We start from the raw sequence: 21603 nt of genomic DNA, 5'->3' as shown, positions 1-21603 counted from the left end.
AAATTGGGGACAGACTTTTTAGTAAGGCCTGCTGTGATAAGACAAGGGGTAATGGTTTTAAACTAAAAGAGGGTAGATTTAGACCTGATAGAAGGAAGAAATTTTTTACAATGAGGGTGGTAAAACACTGGAACAGCTTGCCCATAGAGGTGGTAGATGCCCCGTCCCTGGAAACAGTCAAGGCCAGGTTGGATGGGGCTCTGAGCAACCTGATCTCGTTGAAGATGTCCCTGCTCATTGCAGGGGGTTGGACTAGATGACCTTTAAAGGTCCCTTCTAACCCAAACTGTTCTATGATTCTATGAAAATTATCCTGTTCGTTGATAGTATAGGTGACTTAATTCACAACCTACATCATAACAGATATATTTGAAAATACATAGAATTTTGAAAGCTGAGTAAACCCAAACATTGATTTTTCAGGAACAAATCATGTGAGATAAAGCAAATTTACTCTATTACAAAGTAACGGGCTTTGTAAACATTGGGAAAAAAAATAGGTGTCTCATTCTAGTAGGATTTTTTACAGAGTTTGCATGAAATTTTGCTAAATGAGCTAAAGAAATTCTGTCTTGATGAAATTTCTAGAAGATATGTAAAACACTGGTCACACACTTGAACTCAGAAGTATATGAGGTTCACTGTCAAATAAGGAGGTATTAAGTAGTGATCCATTCTGGTTGCAGTTTTTCCCAGTATCTTTGTTAATGACTTGGATGAAGAAATATAGAATACATTTGTTAAACTTGCAGATGATAAAAAATTGAAAGGACTGTGTGTACCTTGGAATACATTTTAAAAATACATGACATTTTCACCAATGCACTTCAGGAGAAACTTGGATCAATTAATTGCAACACATCCAGAAGAAAGCAAGGAAAATTGTCAGAATCTAGACTAAAACATGTTCTACAAAGAAAACCTGAAAGATCATGTTCCAGCAAGAGAAGTGCAGACAGAAAAGAAATTAAACAGCAGTCTTCAGTTATATAAAGGATTGCTTTAAAGAAGAAGGGAACAAACTGTTCTCCAGGTCTACTAGAGGTAGGACAAGAATGAGTGTCTTTAAATTGTGCCAAGGGAGACTTAGGTTAGACTTTAGGAAACATCACCTAATGGTAAGGATAATTAAGCAATGAATATATTACCTAGGAAGTTACAGAATCCTCTTTAGAGATTTTTAAGGACAAAGATATCTGTCTAGAATGATTTAAATATAATTTATCTGTCTTGGGGGATGGAGGGATAGAGAGGAATAGATGGAATTATTTCTCGAGCTCTCTGTCTTATTTTCCAATCTACATGTCATTTCTGTGAATTAGACTCAAGAAAGACTCAGAACACACCTGTAGTTCTAGCTTGCACTCTGTCATCTAAATTGACCTGTTTGTGTGTACTTTTTGTTGAATGTTCTGGCTCCAACTCCAAATGCAGAGAAAAACGGGCATGCAAATGAGTTACCATATGTCAAAGGTTAAATGATAGAGCTTATAAATTTTACTGGTTGTGTTTGAGTTCTGGAAGCTGTATACTGACCAAAAATTTAAAACAAAACCATATGTTAATAACAAGGTATTAATCATAATAAGGAAAACTAAAGTACACTTAAGTTCGAGTGTTTGTAGTTACTGGTTGAATGTACAATCATGCATCACTCATAATGTAAATTTCTTGTATGGTTGTCATCACTGTAGTGTCTGGATTAATGTCGCCAAGATTTGGCTAGATAAATGGTAGGTATTTTCACTAACCTTCATGTCTAGACTTCTTCAGTATTCATTGCAGAAAGAGAAAAGTACCTCTGAGATAGATATCTAAGACAAAAAAATGCTTTTTTATGGGATATATGTCTCTCCTTTGAAAGCTTGGATGATTAACTTAGACAACTACTTTATAGACAGCTAGAGTTAAGTGACATGAATCCAATCCTAAATGTCAAATATATTGGCTTATCCATACCAAATGATTTGATCATTTATTCTTCACTTCTGTTGTATGTTGGATTTATAACAAATTTATTTCTTCTACTGATCCTAATATGAATTCCAATAGAGGGAAGTAGCTTTCGTAAAATAGCTCCAGCATTTCAGTGTCTGTGGCTGTTGGGATCATAGCTAGTCTTGGGAATGGGATCAATTCCTATTTGAAAGTTAATTGGTCCAGAAAGAGAAGAAAAAGAATTTGCATTTCAGTAACGTGCAGCATATGATGCCCATCTTTGGAAAAGACCCATGTTCATCAGATGTTTTCTACTCCTGGGGCCATAACAAATGTATTGCATATGCTGTTTCCAAGTATATTAACCTGTTAACTTGGGCCATTCAGTATTGTCAGTCTGCTAGCCAGAGTCAAATACAGTAATAATATGTAAATATTGCGTCCTCTTCATCATAGAAAATGAATAATAAGTTATCTCGTGCACAATAGTTCCAAAATAAGAATTATTACTGGAGGTGCTACTGTTTAGAGCAAACAGCCACTTTGCTATCTGTCTCCTGGCAAGACCATCAGGAATGACTGCATGCGCTTAGAGGGGCAGGGGAAACGGTTTCCCAGAATGAAAAGGCTGCTGGAAGATGAAAGTTATTGAAATTTAATTATAACACTGTAATTGAGCACTGAAATATCTCTGGTGAAAGCAAGCAATCAAGCAAGCAAGCAAGAAGAAAAAGGAAAAAAAGAAAAGGAAACAAGCCAACCATATGCATTCCAGCAGAAAAATAAGTCAAGAAAATGCTGCTCTATCTCTTTAGTTTATTCTGAACACACTGAAGAGATTTAGATATCAGATTTTACTTTTCATTTAAATGGAAATAAATAAAATTAAGTCATTGACTGCTGAAACAAAATTGGATAGGGGAAAGCCTAGCTGGTACAGAAGACAAATAAAAAAAACTGAAAGGCCACTGAACTTTTAAAATCACAAAGATTACACATGATTTCAGCTACTTGGATGGAGGGTGGCTGTGTACAGACTCCCATTACAGCAATGTTGCAGTGACTAGGAGGAATTGTAGACTCCCAAAGCCCTGCACTTTTAGTGTGTGTTATTAAATACCAAAATTGCTCAAATGTTCTACACACTTCAGCCTCCAGAAGATACCTAAGTCTCTCTGAAGAAGTACTAATCTCTCTCTAAACATACATAAGGCCAAGTGCACATCTAGTATTGGGTTTGTGTGGCTGATGCATTTTGCAATGGAAAAATGGCTTATGGAGTGTGGAATGAGGGAAGCAGGGTTAAAAAAAATCTTGAGTTTTTGTTCGTAACGTACCTAGCTGTAGTATCAACCCCAATACATAGATTTTCTGCGGTAGGCATCTCCAGCTCTGCTTTTACAGGAAATGAATAGAGTAACTCTTCATTTTCATGTTTCGGGGTTTTTTTTTCTCCCAACATGATGACTGTCTGGTATCTTTTTGGAAAAAAAATAACAGTATGCTAGATCATGACAATTCCACCTGACCAGAGAACAGAAAAGCAAGGAGAGAAGGGATCAAGAAAATAAAAACTTTGCAGACTTTCCCTGTCTCTGGTTTGGTTCCAGTATATTGAGTTGGAATTACTGTTACTGGCCCTTAAGCAGTTGTCAATAGTATCTACGTTTGAGCAATGATATACAAAAAGCAGTTGTCAGACTTCTTATCCCAAGTAAATTGAGGAAAATTCCTGAGAAGCCTAGTCCCAGAAGACAAAAAAGAAGCCATTCTTGCATATAGCATCCATGCATTTGGGAAGGACTTAATCTGTGTTTCCAGGCAATTGTATTGGTGGTTTATGTTGTTCATAGATTTGCTAATTTAAAAAAATAAAAAACCAAACGAACTCTGGGAGGGACCAGAAGCTTGTTGATACAGACTTCCAGGCTTCAACCAGTTATGATTGCACACAATAATTTGTGTTTTCTGATAAATGAGTTGTCTGCATTTCAAGGTTGAATTAGTTGATGAAGAAGGGTTACTATATACATTTGTGAGAACTTACCTTACTTTTATTTATTGGCATAGTCCTAAACATTTGTTTAAATAATGTTGTTTTGAGAAACATTGATTGTGTAGCTCAGCTGATATGAGTTAGCCTGGGTTTTTTTAGTTTGCTTTTATGCAACAAATAGTATTCCACAATACATGGGAGAGAATGTATTCAAGAAAATGAATCATTCATCTATCCGTAGAAAAACTGAGGATAAACAGCAGATAACCAGAAAATAAATACCTTTTAGATGACAGCTGTAAGATCCATGTCTGCTGTCTTTACTTGGGCAAACATCTTTCTGAAGTTTAAGAACCTTGTCTAAATAGAGATGCTGCACTCAGTTTCTGAGAATTACCCCATGTTAGTTTCAGGGTTTTTGCCTTATAAAATGTTTGCAGCACTACATACAACTAATTTTTTTTCCCTGTCAGCTGTAGCCAATTATTTTGGACAAATAATCATTCTCCTCAGCATGTCTAATTTTTATGCCAACTGAGCCTGTGAATGCCTTTATTCATTCTGCAGAAACTCCACCTTTGTCAGTCTGTTCTATTAAAAATTGTTCCTGCACACCAAAGAGATGACTATGCCACTGATTACTTGCACAGGGATTCTGAACTCTTCTGATGGAGATGTTGCACCATATCCAGTTACTACTATTTAGCTGTGTTATGCTATATGTAAAAGACATGCTAACATGAAAACACACATCTGAGTGCCAGCTACTGACAAGAAGCTACAGAAATTTCAAATGCCTAAATAAAGGCAGTTGCTAGTGAAATGTGGCAAGGCAAACCTTGATCCAAGGTAGAAGAAAATCTTTTCTATGTGTTTGTCTGATATTTGTCATGCTTTATGGTGGGATAAATTCCCAGTTTGATCAAAACACATCTTAGTAAAGTTGTCCAAGCGAAATAAGAAGGGAGTGAGGCGATGTCAATTGCTGTTTCAAACACCATTCATTCAGAATCAAAGAAAATGTTAATTTGTGTCAGGAAGCTGAATTAAGTAAATGTTGACTGCCTTTGTAGCAAAGATCAAGTCAAAGTTACAGTGCAAATGAAGCAGGAACCCCTGTAACACTGGAGTAGTTGTAATGTATGTCTATATATGGAAATGAATAGGAAATGAAGCAAGAAATACAATGTTTGGGAAAGAATCTCATCATGATTTGCAGAGATAATTACAGGCAAAAAGGAGATCGAATATAGCAACAGGAAAAGCAGAATAATTATGCGGCAATTAGCAGGAAAGCTGTATAGCTCTTTGAAAAAAATAACAGTCATTGGGTTAAAAATATATGCTGAGTACAGAAATATTTTAATACTTAACACATCAAGTAGTTGAATGCATTTTCTAAGATAAAATACTGTTTCATAAAATAAATGTCTCATTTATATGATAAAATATGTTATGCATTTTGTGTATTCATTATAATTGTATTTTTATCCTAAATATGTCATCTGAATTGGAGAAAAAAAATAATAAATGTTCATTTCAGAATGTGGGTGCATAGTGTCATAATGATAAGAAGATACAGATTTTAAGTTAATATTTCAAGGACTGAAAATGTCATAGGAGCCAGTTACTCCTAGATTTGCAAAAGAATTAGTTTTTCATGTGTCATAAAATCTTCATATTCTGACAAAACTATTGTCTACTTCTATTTTACTTGGAGGCAAACTTGGGTTTTGGTGGGTTTGTAGGTCTTCTGATAAGTAGTTATCAACAGCACACTCAAAAGTACTCTTTCTGAAATGTAACTTACAAAGATTCCTCTTGAATCTTTGGGAATGTCTGACTGCTTCTTACAGGGAAAATGTCACGCAGTGGCATCTTCAAGTACATTAAAATGACAGCTGGAGGTCACTGCAGTCAGGCATGGGATCCTCTTGTTGAAAAGAGAAAGGAGGCACCACTGTGTAGCCGCATCACTAAGGATCGTTTTCAAGAGTTGAAATCTTTTATTTAAAGCTAGTGGGGAAAATTCAGCCAGATAACGAGTAAAAAGCCACAATATTTTGTGTTGTGATTCTAGACAGGGGGACCTTCTCTGAATTGTATCATTTGTATCAGTATGTTATTTACAAACATATCTGTCCTTTTGGTCTTTCTTAAAAATTAACTCTGGATCTGAGGTGTGCAATCTTCATTGCTTTAAACATATTCACGGTTTACTCTAGATAAAAGATGGAATAATACATGCTTCCTACTTCAGGAATTAGTTGGGCAAGTCAAGATTAGATTTGCAGGCTCTCCTAAGATATGTCACAAGCTCTTCTTTATCCCCAGTGAGAAAAAAATTAGGAGAGGGAAGAAGGTGAAGGGCTGGTGGCCAGGGAATGCTGAGATGCAGGCAGGAAGCCTGTCCCACAGGTGCAGGTGGAAACCTCTGAGAGGCTGCTGCCTTTCCCTTCTGTGAATGGGCTCAAAGATGACAAAGGGAGCATCAAATATGGGTAATGATAAAGAACAGTAATCCTGCCAGTAGTAATAATTAATGCTTCTATGGTGCCCTTCAGTCGCTGACCTCTCATCACTTTGCATACATTGATTAAAGCTATATAGAATCTCTCAAATAGATCAATATAACTTCTATTCACACAACTATACTGGCATATACACATATGTATAAATAAATGAAAACATTCATTCTTACTAAGAAACGTTAAAAACTGCTTGGATTACATGTTGTCAAAAAAAACCCCAAAAACCAACAACAAAAAAAGCAAAGCATTTGAGTGTCTTAACATACTGCTTTTGTAGTATACAATTACTTCTTGTGAATGAGTAGGCTCAGATTTTTTCTTTGCTATGTTGTGAAATGCCCGGATAGAGAAACCTATACAAAACCAATCTGAGAAGCTGAATGCTTGACTGGAAGAGTTTGTGTGTATAAATCATATGAAGATTATCCATAATGCTGAGAATCATTCCAAGCATTCTGATCACAGAAATTGTAATTTCCGTTAATTGCATACTGTGCATTGATCATGGCTAGCAGCACAGGTAGGGATACAAACAGTCTCTTATTCCTTTCCCTGCAGGAGCAAATATTAAGAGGCATAATATTAAGGACAATTCCTATTCAAAAAATGCAATGATTGTGTTACTAGTGTATTGTATCCTTTTCTTTTAGGTTATTCAATACTTCAAGCTATTATGGAAAAAGCGGGACAAAATAGCTGGCAAGTGAGTGCCATCTGTGTGGAGAATTTTAATGATGCCAGCTACAGGCGGCTTTTAGAAGATCTGGACCGAAGGCAAGAAAAGAAATTTGTAATAGACTGTGAAATAGAGAGGCTTCAGAATCTCTTAGAACAGGTAATATGTGCTTTTAATGTCACTGTAAGCAAATTACTGAAACTCCAGATAAGACACCATTGTGCATTGCAGTTCATTTATTTTCTCAATAGAAATGAGATTGCTTGCTCTTTCTTTTTGTTTTTCTTCATGGTCCTATATTTGTACATCCCCTTGCCTGCTCCATTTTCTTTTCCTGTATAATTCTTGTCTTAATAACCAGCACGTCAGTGCAGTGAGTCTCCCTTTCCCACTCAGCAGGTCTGTGAGCAAAGGGTGACAGCAGTCAGGGCAGCTGCACGTTTGGCCCCGCATCCCAGCACCTCCATGCCCGATACATCTTGCAGCAGGGTCTTAGGGCTGGCAGAACAACATGGTGTTGCTGAATTGCCAGGATGCCCTCAGTCCATACCTTCATGGGGGTAAAGCTTAGTTTTGTGTTTGAGGAAAAAAAAGCTTATTTGAAGCCAGTATTACTTTCTATTCACCAAATAGCATAGGCCATGTATTTATAGCCATAAAATGCTTTAAAACTATTATTACACATGTTTAAACAGATAGTTTTATTACCTTAGCAGAGTATTTATGAACAAGAGGAATAGTATAATAAAGGTGCTATTGAACTGGGAAGGAAGGTCAGCTTCTTCCATCAGTTATTCACAGAAAGCTGCTATTAGATAAAGAAAATACTGCACCAGACGGACTGGCTTGCACTAGGCAGTACCTATAGTAGTGTGTAAAGTGAATCTAAAATCTTGCTGGTCTGATGTGGTGAATCTATCTCTATATAGTGCTTATGTATAAGCTCTTTCTTAAATGATGGAAAAAAATAAGAAAATGCATGGAAAGGAGTGTTTTGTCAAATGATGGGAAAATAACTTAGGGTTAACTATCTGGTTCTCGCATGATCACACATTTGATGCTGCTATGGTGCAAGTGCACCGTTCAGTACCCGCAGCTGCTGCTGCAGGACTTGCAGGGAATGAATGCCATCTGCTGGTGGTAGGTCCTCCGCCACCATGCTGCTGCTCTTTGCTAGCGCGTCAGAGAATTTTGACGATTTTGTTGCAAAAACATTCATGATGCATCTGCTACTGAAGTCACAGAAATATGAAATGTCGTTTGTGATACAGAAATGCAAAAAATAGTACTCACAGAAATATATACGTCAGGTTTGCTTTCACTGGCAAAAGATAAAGAGGGAAGCTGAGAATTAATAGTATGGCTGATTTAACAAGGACTTTTGCTATGACTGTTGCCAACAGAAGAACAGATGATGCCATATTGCTATAGATACTCATTTGGCCATTCTTCTGGTTCTGAATGCCATTATGTTTTAACACGTGCTTTCTATAGCTTAGAATGAAATCCTCCCCCAGTTCATCCTGTGTTGTAGTAAAACAGAACACCCATTTGAGGCTCTTTTAAAATACATTCAGAAAAATGATTTCTCTCTCAGTGCTGTGTATGTGGGTGTGTATGTACCTAATTTCTTTCACGTGACATGCACATGTGACTTAGAAAATGTATGCTATATTACCATAAGTCTTGGAGTACACCCACCATGCTGTGTAGGTGTATCTACTGAGTATCCACTCAGTTTCAAAGCAAAATGAAGTCATCCAGTACATGTTTGGATCTCACTGATCTCGCGGGTACATTTTATTTGCTTCCAGGAGCTGCTACTCATTTTCCTTCCAGATTGGCACCTGCATTGTCAGTTCCTTTTCAGAAACATAACCTGTGCTCTTTGTTCAGATCATGTGGAACTGAATTGGATATTGATTTTAACGTGATTAGGTTTTGACCTCCTCTGACTTCATACAGATCTGGATTTTGCATGCTTAAAATAGGTACTTAATGCAAGCATGGTAAGTCATAAAAATGAAGTGCCTGGCCTCAACAGACTAGATCAGATGAGGTGAGTTTGGCTGACACCTCTACAGGGCAAGCCCGAAAGCTAATTGAGTTCTCTTTCCATTAACTGTACAGGAAGAGTGGCGGGTAGGAGTTAACACTTAACTTGTAACATACCTGTATTGTAGTCAGTCATACAAGCATTTTTAGGAAATGATTCATCTGGCTACTGTCTAATTTTGGGTAGGATGAATTTCACCCAGGAAATGAGCTCTTCTGTACTTGTGCTGGTGTTTATTCACACCTAAGTGTAAAGCCTTTGCCCTTAAGTCTATGCTAATGGAACAAGAGAAATTGTTTTTGGGGCATGTACGTGGTTTTTTTCTTAGTAGTGACTGCCCATATATATATATAAAAAATATATATATTCACACTTGACCTAATTAAATTGGAATTTATATATTTCAGAATATTTCTGTAATTTTCCCAGATGATGTGAATTCTCTTCTTCCCCAATGTGCCTGGAGTTCCTCTCCTTCCAAAGGAACGTCACTGTACAAACAGAAATGGCATTGTAGCCAGGCTAGACAAAGTATGCAGAAGAGCTGCAGCTTTACTCTCCATTTTGAAGGTCCTGGTCTTCCTAGACAGGCTGACCTGCAAGTTAGCCTGGGGTGCTGGTTTGGAGCTCCAAAATGAAAGCACTTTGCCTTCAGAGATCAAGTGCTGCTTAAGGATGGGCAGTCAGAAACAGTCTTGGACACCAAAACATTTAGTCTGCCAAAAACGGTATTGAAGCAAAAAGAGTCTAGCTCAATGTAGAAAATGCAAAATAACAGCCATTTTAAAATATCAGCTGTTGACTTTTTCCCTTTACTTGAAGGCTTTAATAACCTGTAGCAGACAGGTGAGGTGGCTTCACAGATGGACTAAAAGTTGGCGTGCTCTTCCCTGCATACACAGAGAAATTGATTAAGCTTCAGTGACTCTAATTAACTCAACTTCTTTCCTGCCTAGTTCTCCTATAATTGAGAGCCTAAGTTGTGACTATACTGTAATACTTTGCAATGTACAAGTAAATGTTCTGCAGAACATTTAGGAAAAGTAATTAAATCTCAGTAATGAGACCGTAACTCAAAGTGCTTTGCCCTTAAATCTATGCTAATGAAGGGAGAGAAACTGGCTTGTGGGCTTGTAGGTTTCTTCTCAAGTGACTGCCCATATATATACACATTCACACTTCTCATGACTGTGAACCTCAAGCACTGAAGACTGGAGACTTTTTCGCTGACTGTGTTCAAAAAAGTGAGCTCATGTGCTGCTCCCCTGCCCATACCTGGTGCCCATTTACCTGACCTGGTGTCTTCTGCTCGCTGTCCTCTCCCAGCTGCCCAGCTGAGAAAATCAGCGCCTTGCTGATCCCTCACTTCTTGTGCAACTTGAATCTTGCTGGCTTCTGTCTCCTGTATTTTTCTTAGTTCATTAGTTTTTCTCATTTATTTTCTCCTCTCCATGTGCCTTGGTGTGTGTAGAAGCTGCCTCCACACTCCATACCTGAGGCTTGTCTTCAGGGAAGATTTCTCTCCTGGAACCCAGTGACATATCTGAAATCCAGACTCCTTCTGTGCACAACCCAGGATGTGCATTTTTCATTGTATGATCTTCCTTTCAGGTTTTTATGTTGCTGTGGTGAGGCTGATGTTTTGGGCAAGGGCCAAACCTGTGCTCCCTTTAAGGGCGAACTATCGAGAGATGGAGTTTCATTTTCAGATTGCCATTCTAGAAAGGGAGAGTAGGGCCAGCATTAAATTCAGGAGATGCATTCAGCTTGCACACAAGTGTTTCTATCCAGTTTGCTTGTATTGCCCCCTACTGTCTTAGCCTCAAGGTTTCAGATCTTACCTTTCAACACTATGCCAAGACTTACAAGACTGTGGTGGTGTTCTTAATAAAGCTATGCTCCTCTTCTTTGGTCATGATCACCCACACGTGACCATACAGTCTCCAGTAGCAACTGGAGATATTTGGAGGTGACTGGAAATGTTTTGCTTGGATTCTGTATCAGTGCCAATTGTCATGGCTCAGCTCAAAGCCCTGTTTAAACACAACACTGGAGCAAGACATCCATTACTGCAGGGTCACAGAATTGTTGCTTCGATTTATCAGTAAGACAGACAGCATCTTCAGCCTATCTGAGTCAGTAGATCTCCACCTACTCTCGAGAATCTGCTGTAACTTATGCATACCAAGATAATTTTAGCTCTTTTTTTAGACTTTATTCTCAGGATGGTGAAAGAACAGCCGACCTCCTTAATATCTTACAACAGCCATAACCAAGAAAACCTTTTTGTTACCTGTGAGTGAAACTTCTCCTTCACACTCCTCTGGCAGACTTTATCATCCTGCAATCGCGGGCTCTGAAAGACAGACCACAAACATCAAGACTTCTGCCATAAGCATTTTCTTTACTTGCCCACTTTAGGTGGTGAACATGATTTGCCTTTGGAAGGCAAGCAGGTCCTGACACATTTTAATTTACCAGTGTAGACCTGAGGTACCGCTGAGGGTGGTGTGACTCTGGTTGTGGACTGCTCCTTCTCTATGGCCTCTCAGGGCAGTCTTGGCAGTGCTGGTGCTTTGGGCAGCTCCACAGTCCTTGACACAAAGGGATGCAATGCTTGCCATGGCCACTGCTTCTCATCCCCAGAAATAACGCCAAAACAGTGTGTTTCAGTGCTGCACAGGACCAGCAAAAGCAGTAAAATGAAGATGGAAGGTATCCCTGCCCATGGCAGGGGGGTTGGAACTAGATGATCTTTAAGGTCTCTTCCAACTCAAACCATTCTATGATTCTATGATTTTATGAAGATCTATTTCATGTCAGCTTTTCCCAGAACTTCCAGAAAGTGTGGTTCCATTTTTGAGAAAGCACATCTACTCTTAAGAGTTATGGAGGACTCTTAATGCTTAACAGAATGTTTTCTAGAACCAGTTAAGTTATCTCACTAAATCTGATTAAATGTCTCCCCAGTTTACTTACCTGGCTCTTTGTTTCATCTGTTCATACACAGTCATAGTAAAAATATGCCACACATTTTAAATTAAAAAAAAAAAACAACCCTATGATAGTCCTTTATTTGTGTTGTGTGACTAGAAACAGAGACAAAGCACCATTTTCCTACATGCATGAAATTAGAGATTGTTTTTACCATTATCTTTCCAGCTTACTGGGACAAGATAGAAAAAAGGAGCTAAAACAAAGACACATAAAGGTAAAATGACATCTCCACAGTTTTATATAACAGATACAGCTTATATAGCAGAATGCATTTCTAGTGATTCATATTCTTCTGTCAAGGACCGTTATGTCCTTGTTTATCGACATCCTTTTTTCATGACACTTTCAGCAGGTAGTCTTTTAAAAGCACAAAAATATTCTGTTTGAATCAAAGGTTGAAAGTCAGTGAGAGAGATGGAAAATTCTCTGCTTGTGTGTCTCTTCTTTCCAAGTTGTGTTTCTAAAGTGCTCCCCTGGATTTAATACAAAGAACTTTCTGCTTAGGATGAAATGAATACTTGAAACACATTGTAGCACTGTGATTTCCATTTCCTACCAACTAATCTGCTAATACTGGCAGCAAGCAGTACAGCATCTGAACAGTCCAGGCCAAAGTAGTCATTTACTGCATATGGCAGAGCAAGAATCAGGCCCATGTGTTTCTCTCACTTTTCACTAGGAGCTTTTCTCTTTTCTTACTCATTCTTTCCATTTTATTTTTCTTCCTGAATTCTAACGTGGTGTATCCATTTACATTTCTGGCTTATTCACAGAAAATCAGAAGTCAAGTCAGCCTAAATATAAAGGGTGTATCCACCAAAATTAGAAAATCATGACTTTAATCTTATTATATATTTACTGAATTTGTATTTGAAACACAGAACTCACATTTCAAAATAAATATGCCTACAAAAGAAATGTGTTTTTATTTATTACTGAGAAAGCCCAAACAAATTTAATACCAGATACCTATTTAAGCTGAACTTGCGAAACCCCAAGTCAGGCTTCCCAGTTTAACAAAACTAATATTTTTTTATTTTTATTTTTATTCTCATTAGTATTTATTCATTGCTTAATTTGTATAGTACAACTGAAGCAATCCAGAAGCTATATATAGCAGGATGAAGCAGTGTTTAGAATTACTAAAACAGTAACAAGTGAGGACTGATACCCCCTTGGTTTTTGTGGGTTTTGTTTTTCTTAGACCACCACTACCATCAGCACCATAAAAATCTCCCCAAACATGTACTGGCCAAGCAAGAAATAGCACTTACTATGGCTAATCAAGAAATACATGCAAATTGACAGTACCCATGTGCTGACTAGTAGCTATCAGACTGGAGGTGTAGTGTCTGGGTGCTTCTTATCCCTTTGGTGGCAAAAACATATGGGTCTCTGTTCTCCACCCAGCAGCCAGTATTAATAAAGACTGTACAGACTTAATGTCTTATATGTCCTACATGTCTTGGACGATGCCTTAGAGTCATTGTCTTTCTTTCAAATATAGCTGAAATTTCTGAATGTATTAAAAAATATTTTACTGGAAAATTGATAGACAGACCCACAGACAGCTCAGTAGCACAAGTATGATTTCCATAGGAAAGAGGACTGAAAATATATAGCAAAACACACACATTTAAGGAAATGTGATGTCACTCTCTTCTAAGTTTTACTTGCATTTGGTTAATTGGAGTAATTTACCTCCAGTAAATACATGACATAGATTTCTTTTGTTATTTCTTTGTTTGCTAACTTGCAAGCCAGAGTGAAGTGTAATAAAGCGATGAAATTGTGGTCAGATTTGAAGAGTAACACAGAAAATAATTTTGAAGATTTCAGTGAAAACATATGTTATTTCTTCAACCATCATATTTGTTCTTTTTACTTCTGCAGACACTAATAACGCTTATTACTAGAGAAGCAAATTGTCATTTGCTCAGCCATAGCTGATCTCACAGGTATTACTTATAGTTTGTTCAGTGCTCAGAAATGTGTTCAGGTATACAATCAAGTCAATGGTCCAAATAGATTTTACAATTAAACTGAAAAGTGTAATATAAGAATCATTTAGATCATGATGGATACTTTTGTTAACTGTAAATACTTTAGACCTTTTCTTTTGGCTTGTCATTTTTTTCTTTTTGCTGTTAATCTATGTAAAAAGAACATTTAAAATTATGTATGGAACTTTCAAAAGCATGAAATGCTGAAGTTGGAAGTTAACTGTTATGGTCTCCATTTCTTTTTCTGCCAAATTTCTCATTGCCAGCACATATTAAATACTGCAGAGCAAATAAGGTACCAGAAAAAAAGACTGGAGTCTTAGAGCTCTGAGTTTTGTTTTTAGGCAGATTTTGGACCCGGTTTTGAAATTCAGACTGTGAAGTGCTGACATGAACATGTCTGTTCTACAGAGTAACAGAATAATTGGGGCTGGAAGTGACCTCTGAAGGTCATCTGGACACTCCTGCTGCTTAGGGGGGAAAGCTTAGATCAGGTTACTCATCTGGTCAAATTTTGAACACTTTCAAGTATGGAGATCCCACAACTTTCCTTTATGGCCTGTTTCAGTACTTGACCACCTCATGGTAAAAAAAAAACCTTTCCTCATATCTAGCTGGAATTTCTTGTGCTGCAGCCTGTGTCCTTTGCCTTTTGTCCTATTGTTGTGCACCTCCAGGAAGAGTCCTTCCTTACATCATCTCTTTGGGTGTTTATACAAATTACTAAGATCTGCCTGAACATTTTCTTCTCCAGGCTGAACAGTCCCAGCTCTCTCAGCTTCTCCTCATATGGCAGATGCTTCAAGCCCTCAGTCACCTTTGTGGCCCTTTGCTGGACTCTCTCCAGTATGCCCATGTCTCTCTTGTACTGGGCAGCCCAGCACTGGACACAGCACTCCAGGTGTGCCTCACCAGAGCTGAGCAGAGGGGAAGGATCACCTCCTTCGACCTGCTGGCAATGCAGTCCAAGAGGCTATTGGCTTTCTTTGCCATGAGGATGCATAACTGACTTACGTTAAACTTGTCTACCAGAACCCCCATGAGCTTTCCTGCAAAGCTTGTTCCTATGCAGTGTGTACCCAGCCTGTCCTGCTGCGTTTGTTGAGTCAGGCCACAAAATAAGGCACGGATCTGCACAGACAAGCTCATTTGTCTCTCATTGCTCTGTTTGCACATCTATAGGCAGCTCTTGAGATAAAAATACCTTATGAGTAGTGAACTATGTATCTTGTATTGGTTCTTGCAAACCCATAATGTGCTTGCATGAGAAACAGCTAGAAGGAATATGAGGGTAATCAGATCGACCTCTATGCTACTTTAAGTGACCACATCTAAAAAAGCCCTTCACTAAGCGAGACAACATGCTTCTCCAGTATTTTGCTTCCTCATTCTCTGCTACTAAATACTCTGCTACTTCTTCCTAATTTCAGACAGTTGTCTTGGGCAGATTTTTACTAGGAATTGAGTTTAACTTTGTCTCCGTAGTGACCTTCATGCAAAGCTTGGCAAGGCAAACTGAAAAACACAAGCTAACTGTAATTGCATTTGCCTAGGACCTTTATGTTTATTTCTTTCTGAAAGAGCATATTGCTACCCCTAATTTCTATTTTCTCAGGCATTTTCATATGCAGTAACATTTGCAGTGTTTGTTTCTATATTTGTACACACAGATACGTACATAAACACATGCACATGGACATACACAGGACTCTATTCAGCAAAAACACGTTTCTCCTTTCTGCAAGAATGGCAATGGGTTTCCTTTCTTTTTCCAACTGTAGCTGCTCTATCCTCTCCCACTCATCTCCATGGGACAAAGTTCAAACCTCAGCACTCTGTGTGTTAGGATGTCTTCCAGGGTGTCTGCTGTGAACAGCATTTTCTTCTGAATTTTGCATAGTGAATGAGGTTTGCTGTCAGAGATCATCAGTCTGGCTTCTGGTGTACCAGACGGGCTGATTCCTGTCTTTTTTCTTGCTCCCTGCCCTCCTCTGCCTGTAAGAACTAAACAGGATGCTTCCCAATAGACAGGCACCACTTTTCTCAGCTCTGTCAATGCTCTGTATCAGCAAGATCAAGCCTCGTTGCTCATCCAGGGTTGTATTTGCCTTTAAACACAGAGGTGAAAACTGCTGTGCAGCATCTGGCACATATTTAATGCTTCGATGTACCCAGCTAAACTGATACATAATAATAAAAAGAATGTACATTGTACTTTGTAATAATAAAATTTAAACATGGATGTAAAGTTGTCACGTAGCAAAGTATCATTAATCTTATCTTGTAAAAATTACAAACCAATAAGCTCTAATTAATAATAGCTAACAATACTTATTAACAAACATGATAGGGAAGTAGCTGCACAGTGTCTTGGACGCTGTTCATAGCTGTCTAACTCGTTTTTTCCCCAGCCTTAAAAAGCCTTGAGACATCTAGCTGAAAAGTACCATGTATGTGTTCGCACTGGAAACCAAATCTCTCTGATGGGTAAAATGGAGCAGGCTGTTACAGCAAGATTGATTATTGTTATTACCATCAAAATGAAAGTAAATATGTGTGAGTGGAGAAAAGTACAGAAGCTGACATCTTCCACTCCTTCTTGGTCTGCTTTTAATATTTTGCCTGAAAAAGTAATGTTGGGCTGCTGAATTTCTAAGAATTGATCAAGTTGTAAATTTTGCTGTTTTTAAAAACGTGGTTTTTCTCATCTTAATTTCCAGTGTGTCTACTAACTGGAGCTAGCAACTGGCATTTTTGCAAATGATATTTAGATTGCTGGCATAATTAATTGAAGATAACAATAATAAATTAAAACATAATACTTTAATAAATTACAACATAATACTTACAGGAAGGCAGAAATTAACCAGACGCCTGAATTAAACAGAGTATTAGCTCAATCATTACTCCACAATTTCTTCTGCTTTCCTGTTTTTCATGAACGCAGCAGCACATTGGCACAAAGGATCGCTAGCAAAACACAGATAAGTATTTATCAAGAGATCGCATTGCTTTTACATGTAGTTTAGCTGCATAATGAGGATTTCTTTATCCCTTGGGTCAGAAATGGCATGGACCTGCCTCATCTCTCACTGTCTCCAGTTTTCCTCTATATCTTTTTGATTTGCATGACAAAAATGCAGGTTTAGTTCTGCTCACACAGAACCACAGGAGCAAATCATTACCCAAAGAGTTTGGTATGTGCATGGTGCACTGTAAATTGGGCTGGTGGCAGCATTGTTGGACATACACTACTTCAGGGACATAGCAGCAGCTCTCTGTGTATCTTTTCTTAGTCCCAGGGGGGGATAGGAGATTCATAAAGTGTCTTTTCCTCATCATTTCCTTTCTCTCCATGCTTTTCTTCCCTAGAGTTTTACCGAGTTGCTTCTAAGCAACACTGTAATGTCAGTGCAAAGTGATAGCTCTTCTCCAGCACTGCCACCAGAGTCTTCCTCACCCCACAGAGCCAGGAGGAGCTCTCTGCATAGGCTCATTTTCTGTGAAGCAGCTGGGATTTTGCACACAATAATAGTCCCACACTGCACAGTAATAAAAACACAGTTTGTCACTGCACCACACAACTGATGAGGTTTGGACCTGAGAAATAGGCTCTTTCAGTTGCTGAAAGAACAAATAGGTGGTAGAAGACAAAGGATGAATACAAATGGTTCGGGGGATTTGTAAAGTGACCTTCTTCTTATACACTTCCTCTCTTTCCTCGCCTCCTTTTTCCCTACAAGTCTGCATATCCCATTTAGCTCTGAGTGAGCCTTTCACAGGAGTGGGCTTTGAATGCAAACAACTTTAGCAGCAGAAGAAAGCAACCAGCCATGCTCAGGGCACTGGTTAATGGCCTTTGAGACACCTCTCCAGGTTTTTTCCCCCGGCAGCTGCCCATGCTGCAGAGGCCTCTGCCCTGTGGGCTGTGTGGGAAGCATCCTTCCCCTCTGATCAGCCGTGTGTGGGGCAGGTGTGTGCACCGCTGTGCCAGCTCAGCACCTGCCTTCACAACAGAGAAGAAAACACTGATTTGGAAGGAGCCACTACTGCTTTGTTCATTGCTTTCTTTAACATCCTCTCTGGTGGCTGTAGGCCTTTAACAGTCCACCCTTTCCCCAACAACAGTGCCCTTTCGCGAGCACTAGCTGTTAAAATTAAGCTTGTTTCTCAATTGTTTTTTTATGGCTTTGTAAAAGATTTATCCTTGCTTCAGATATTGTATAAAATCCCATTTCAGTTGTGGTTTATATCATCACCATTTCTGCCACAGTATTTCAGGTCAGGTCTCAATATTCCATCTTTAACAAGTCTCCACACTTTTTATATTGTGTTACACAGACTTCATTTTATTGCAGGTGTTCTTTTTCTTAAGGCAGTGGATTGTGACACAATAGCAAAGAGGAAAACCTTTGTTAAAGTCCCATTGGTAATGCACAGCTATCACCCTTTGAAGAGATTTAACTGAAAATAAGTCCTTTTCACTCCAGCTGTACTGACCTCCATCTTCTGGAAATCATAACGAGGAACATTTCATGCTACAGAAGTTAAGCATTCTTTTAAAATGAGTTATATGCAATATCCATTTCATACTAGTAGAGAACAGAGGGTGACTTGGGGCCTGATTTTCTGTTCGGATGCTGATCTAAGTCTGGGAATGTTTTTATCACAGTCAGTGAACTTGCCACTCCATGGGGAAAAAAAAAAAAAATAATAATAATCAAAGCAGACACTGGTAGCTCTTCTTTTCGATAGTGGAATAGTTTCTGAATTTCCTAGGCCAGGCTATTGTTCAGCCAAATGGAAAGAACAGTGTTGTATGATAAAGTCAGAAAGTTCAGAGTTGTGTCTAAAGCCTAAGTTGGATTCAGATCTTACTGGCCCTGCTTTTACCACACTTTAAAGTCAGTGGTATAATTCTAGTTACTTTTGATTATTACTGTAATCACTGAAATCAGAATAAGGAGTTTTCTTAACTGTAGTATGGTAGATCAGCAACTAAAAAATATCATAATATACCGTTCTTTTTAGTTTCTTATACAGAAATGCATTTAGTAACTTGAACAGAGCCTAAGGCTGATTTTTTTTTTTTTCAAAGTTCATCTTTCTGCAGATGCTCACATATGCAATGATATTTGGGGGAAAAAAAGTTATATTAGATTCTGAAATAACCTTGATAGCCTTAATACTTCACTTTATTTGATTCTATCCTTTTGCACTTACTGAAATGAAGTATTCACTAATAGTGTGAGTACTGGATAATATATGGAATGGCTTTTGTCATCTTACCTGTTAATGGTAATTTGGGAAGTAGGTTGTATTTGCTTATTCATTCTTCTTCAGAACAGTGTTGATTATTTAATAATTTCTTCAGTTTTACAGAGTATAAAAGAGCTCCAATTCTAGGTGCTAGCCACCTTGGTCTTTGAATTAAAACAGGCAAATCAATATACAAAAGCCAGCACAGCATTCTGCTTTCCCCTGCTCTCATCCTTCCCCAAAGAAGTCACAAATCAGTTCACCCTTCCCAACGCCTTCTTCCCAAAATCTCCCTGAGCAAGCTGAGGTCACCTTAAATTCTCACTATAACAAAAGCCAGGTGTGTGGGTTTAAGGAGAAGTCAGAGTGGGAGTATAGAGCAAAAATAAATGTTTAAAAGGTGTAAGTGAAGAAGTACTATGTGAAGGGGAGGAATGGATCTGATCCCCCTTGCTCAGGTTGCCAGCACTAGGGCAGTTTTGAATCAAAGCATCCCGAAGCAATGAAAAGGACAGTTACACATACAGAGGGTCCTCCCTGACCTACCATGACCCTGACCTACTGTATCAAGAGTTTCATGGTGTATCACTGCTTATGTGACTGGCAAAGCCTATCTTTGATGCCTAGCCCTGTCTCAGGTTTTGCAACTGGCCAGGGTGAGAGCCAAGCTAGACCTCCTGCTCCCTGGGCAGAGCCACCGTGGGTGCCTGTGGCAGCATCACCCTCTCTTTGGGGCCTTCCTTTTGAAATGAAGACAGTTCTCACTGCTCAGCCCTATGCTATATACATGGATCTGCCCCTGCCCTGCAGGTGCTTATAGTCCACAGGCGCACAGAGCATTAGTATCAGGAATGTGGTCTTTTGAAGTGAATGTCCTCATTGTGGCAATTTACTGTGCACCCATCAAGGGCAGACTCAAAATACATGAATTGGTTTTCTTTTGGATGATGCCAAACAAGAAGATGTGCCCAGAAGCACCCCTGAAGTGCACTGATGTCAAGTGTGAGTTCAGTCTAGTGACCATGTTAGAGATAGTCCAGAGTAAAACCCGGAAACGTGCATGCTATGGATGCCAGCTCCTTAGCACCTTTTGCTGTACAGATCCTATCCTATGGACTTTGCTACTTTCTAATGTAGATGTTGGGTGATGCAACTCTGCCCTCTGTCTGGACTGTAACTGAGCTTGGCCCTTTGATCTGAATTTAGGGGTACACAATCATAGAATCATAGAATCATTTAGGTTGGAAAAGACCTTCAAGATCATCGAGTCCAACCATTAACCATGCCCACTAAACCATGTCCTGAAGTACCCCGTCCACTCGCTTTTTGAATACCTCCAGGGATGGTGACTCAACTACTTCCCTGGGCAGCCTATACCAATGTCTGACAACCCTCTCAGTAAAAAAATTTTACCTAATAGCTAACCTAAATCTCCCTTGCCTCAACTTGAGGCCATTTCCTCTCGTCCTATCTCCAGCCAGCTGACAGAAGAGACCAGCACCCACCTCACTACAACCTCCTTTCAGGTAGTTGTAGAGAGCGATAAGGTCTCCCCTCAGCCTCCTCTTCTCCAGACTAAACAACCCCAGCTCCCTCAACCGCTCCTCATAAGACTTCTGCTCCAGGCCCCTCACCAGCTTGGTTGCCCTTCTCTGGACACATTCCAGCACCTCAATGTCTTTCCTGTAGTGAGGGGCCCAAAACTGAACACAGTACTCAAGGTACGGTCTCACCAGTGCCGAACACGGGGGAACAATCCCCTCCCTGCTCCTGCTGGCCACACTATTTCTGATACAGGCCAGGATGCTGTTGGCCTTCTTGGCCACCTGGGCACACTGCTGGCTCATACTCAGCCGGCTGTCAACCAACACCCCCCGGTCCTTTTCCTCCAGGCAGCTTTCCAGCCACTCTTCCCCAAACCTGTAGTTCTGCATGGGGTTGCTGTGACCGAAGTGCAGGACCTGGCACTTGGCCTTGTTGAACTTCATACAATTGGCCTCAGCCCATCGATCCAGCCTGTCCAGATCTCTTTGTAGACCCTCCCTACCCTCAAGCAGATTGACCCTGCCTCCCAACTTGGTGTCGTCTGCAAACTTGCTGAGGGTGCACCGAATTCCCTCATCCAAATCATCAATAAATATATTAAA

At 39.2% G+C, this 21603-nt stretch overlaps 1 protein-coding gene across 3 annotated transcripts in view; it reads left to right on the top strand.

Moving 5' to 3' along the window:
• Nucleotides 1-21603, top strand: part of GRIA4 (glutamate receptor, ionotropic, AMPA 4) — a 238332-nt gene that overhangs the window by 132666 nt on the left and 84063 nt on the right. For all 3 annotated transcript variants that reach the window (XM_010562112.1, XM_010562113.1, XM_010562114.1), the window contains exon 4: nt 7116-7300. In XM_010562112.1, the coding sequence (XP_010560414.1) occupies nt 7116-7300 (185 nt within the window). The remainder of the gene's footprint in view (nt 1-7115; nt 7301-21603) is intronic.

This window comes from Haliaeetus leucocephalus, unplaced genomic scaffold (assembly GCF_000737465.1).
Source record: "Haliaeetus leucocephalus isolate CR32 unplaced genomic scaffold, Haliaeetus_leucocephalus-4.0 Scaffold155, whole genome shotgun sequence".
NCBI classification, from domain to species: Eukaryota; Metazoa; Chordata; class Aves; order Accipitriformes; family Accipitridae; genus Haliaeetus; species Haliaeetus leucocephalus.
The sequence above is the reverse complement of the archived record's forward strand: the minus strand, read 5'-3'. Positions and strand labels throughout refer to the sequence as shown.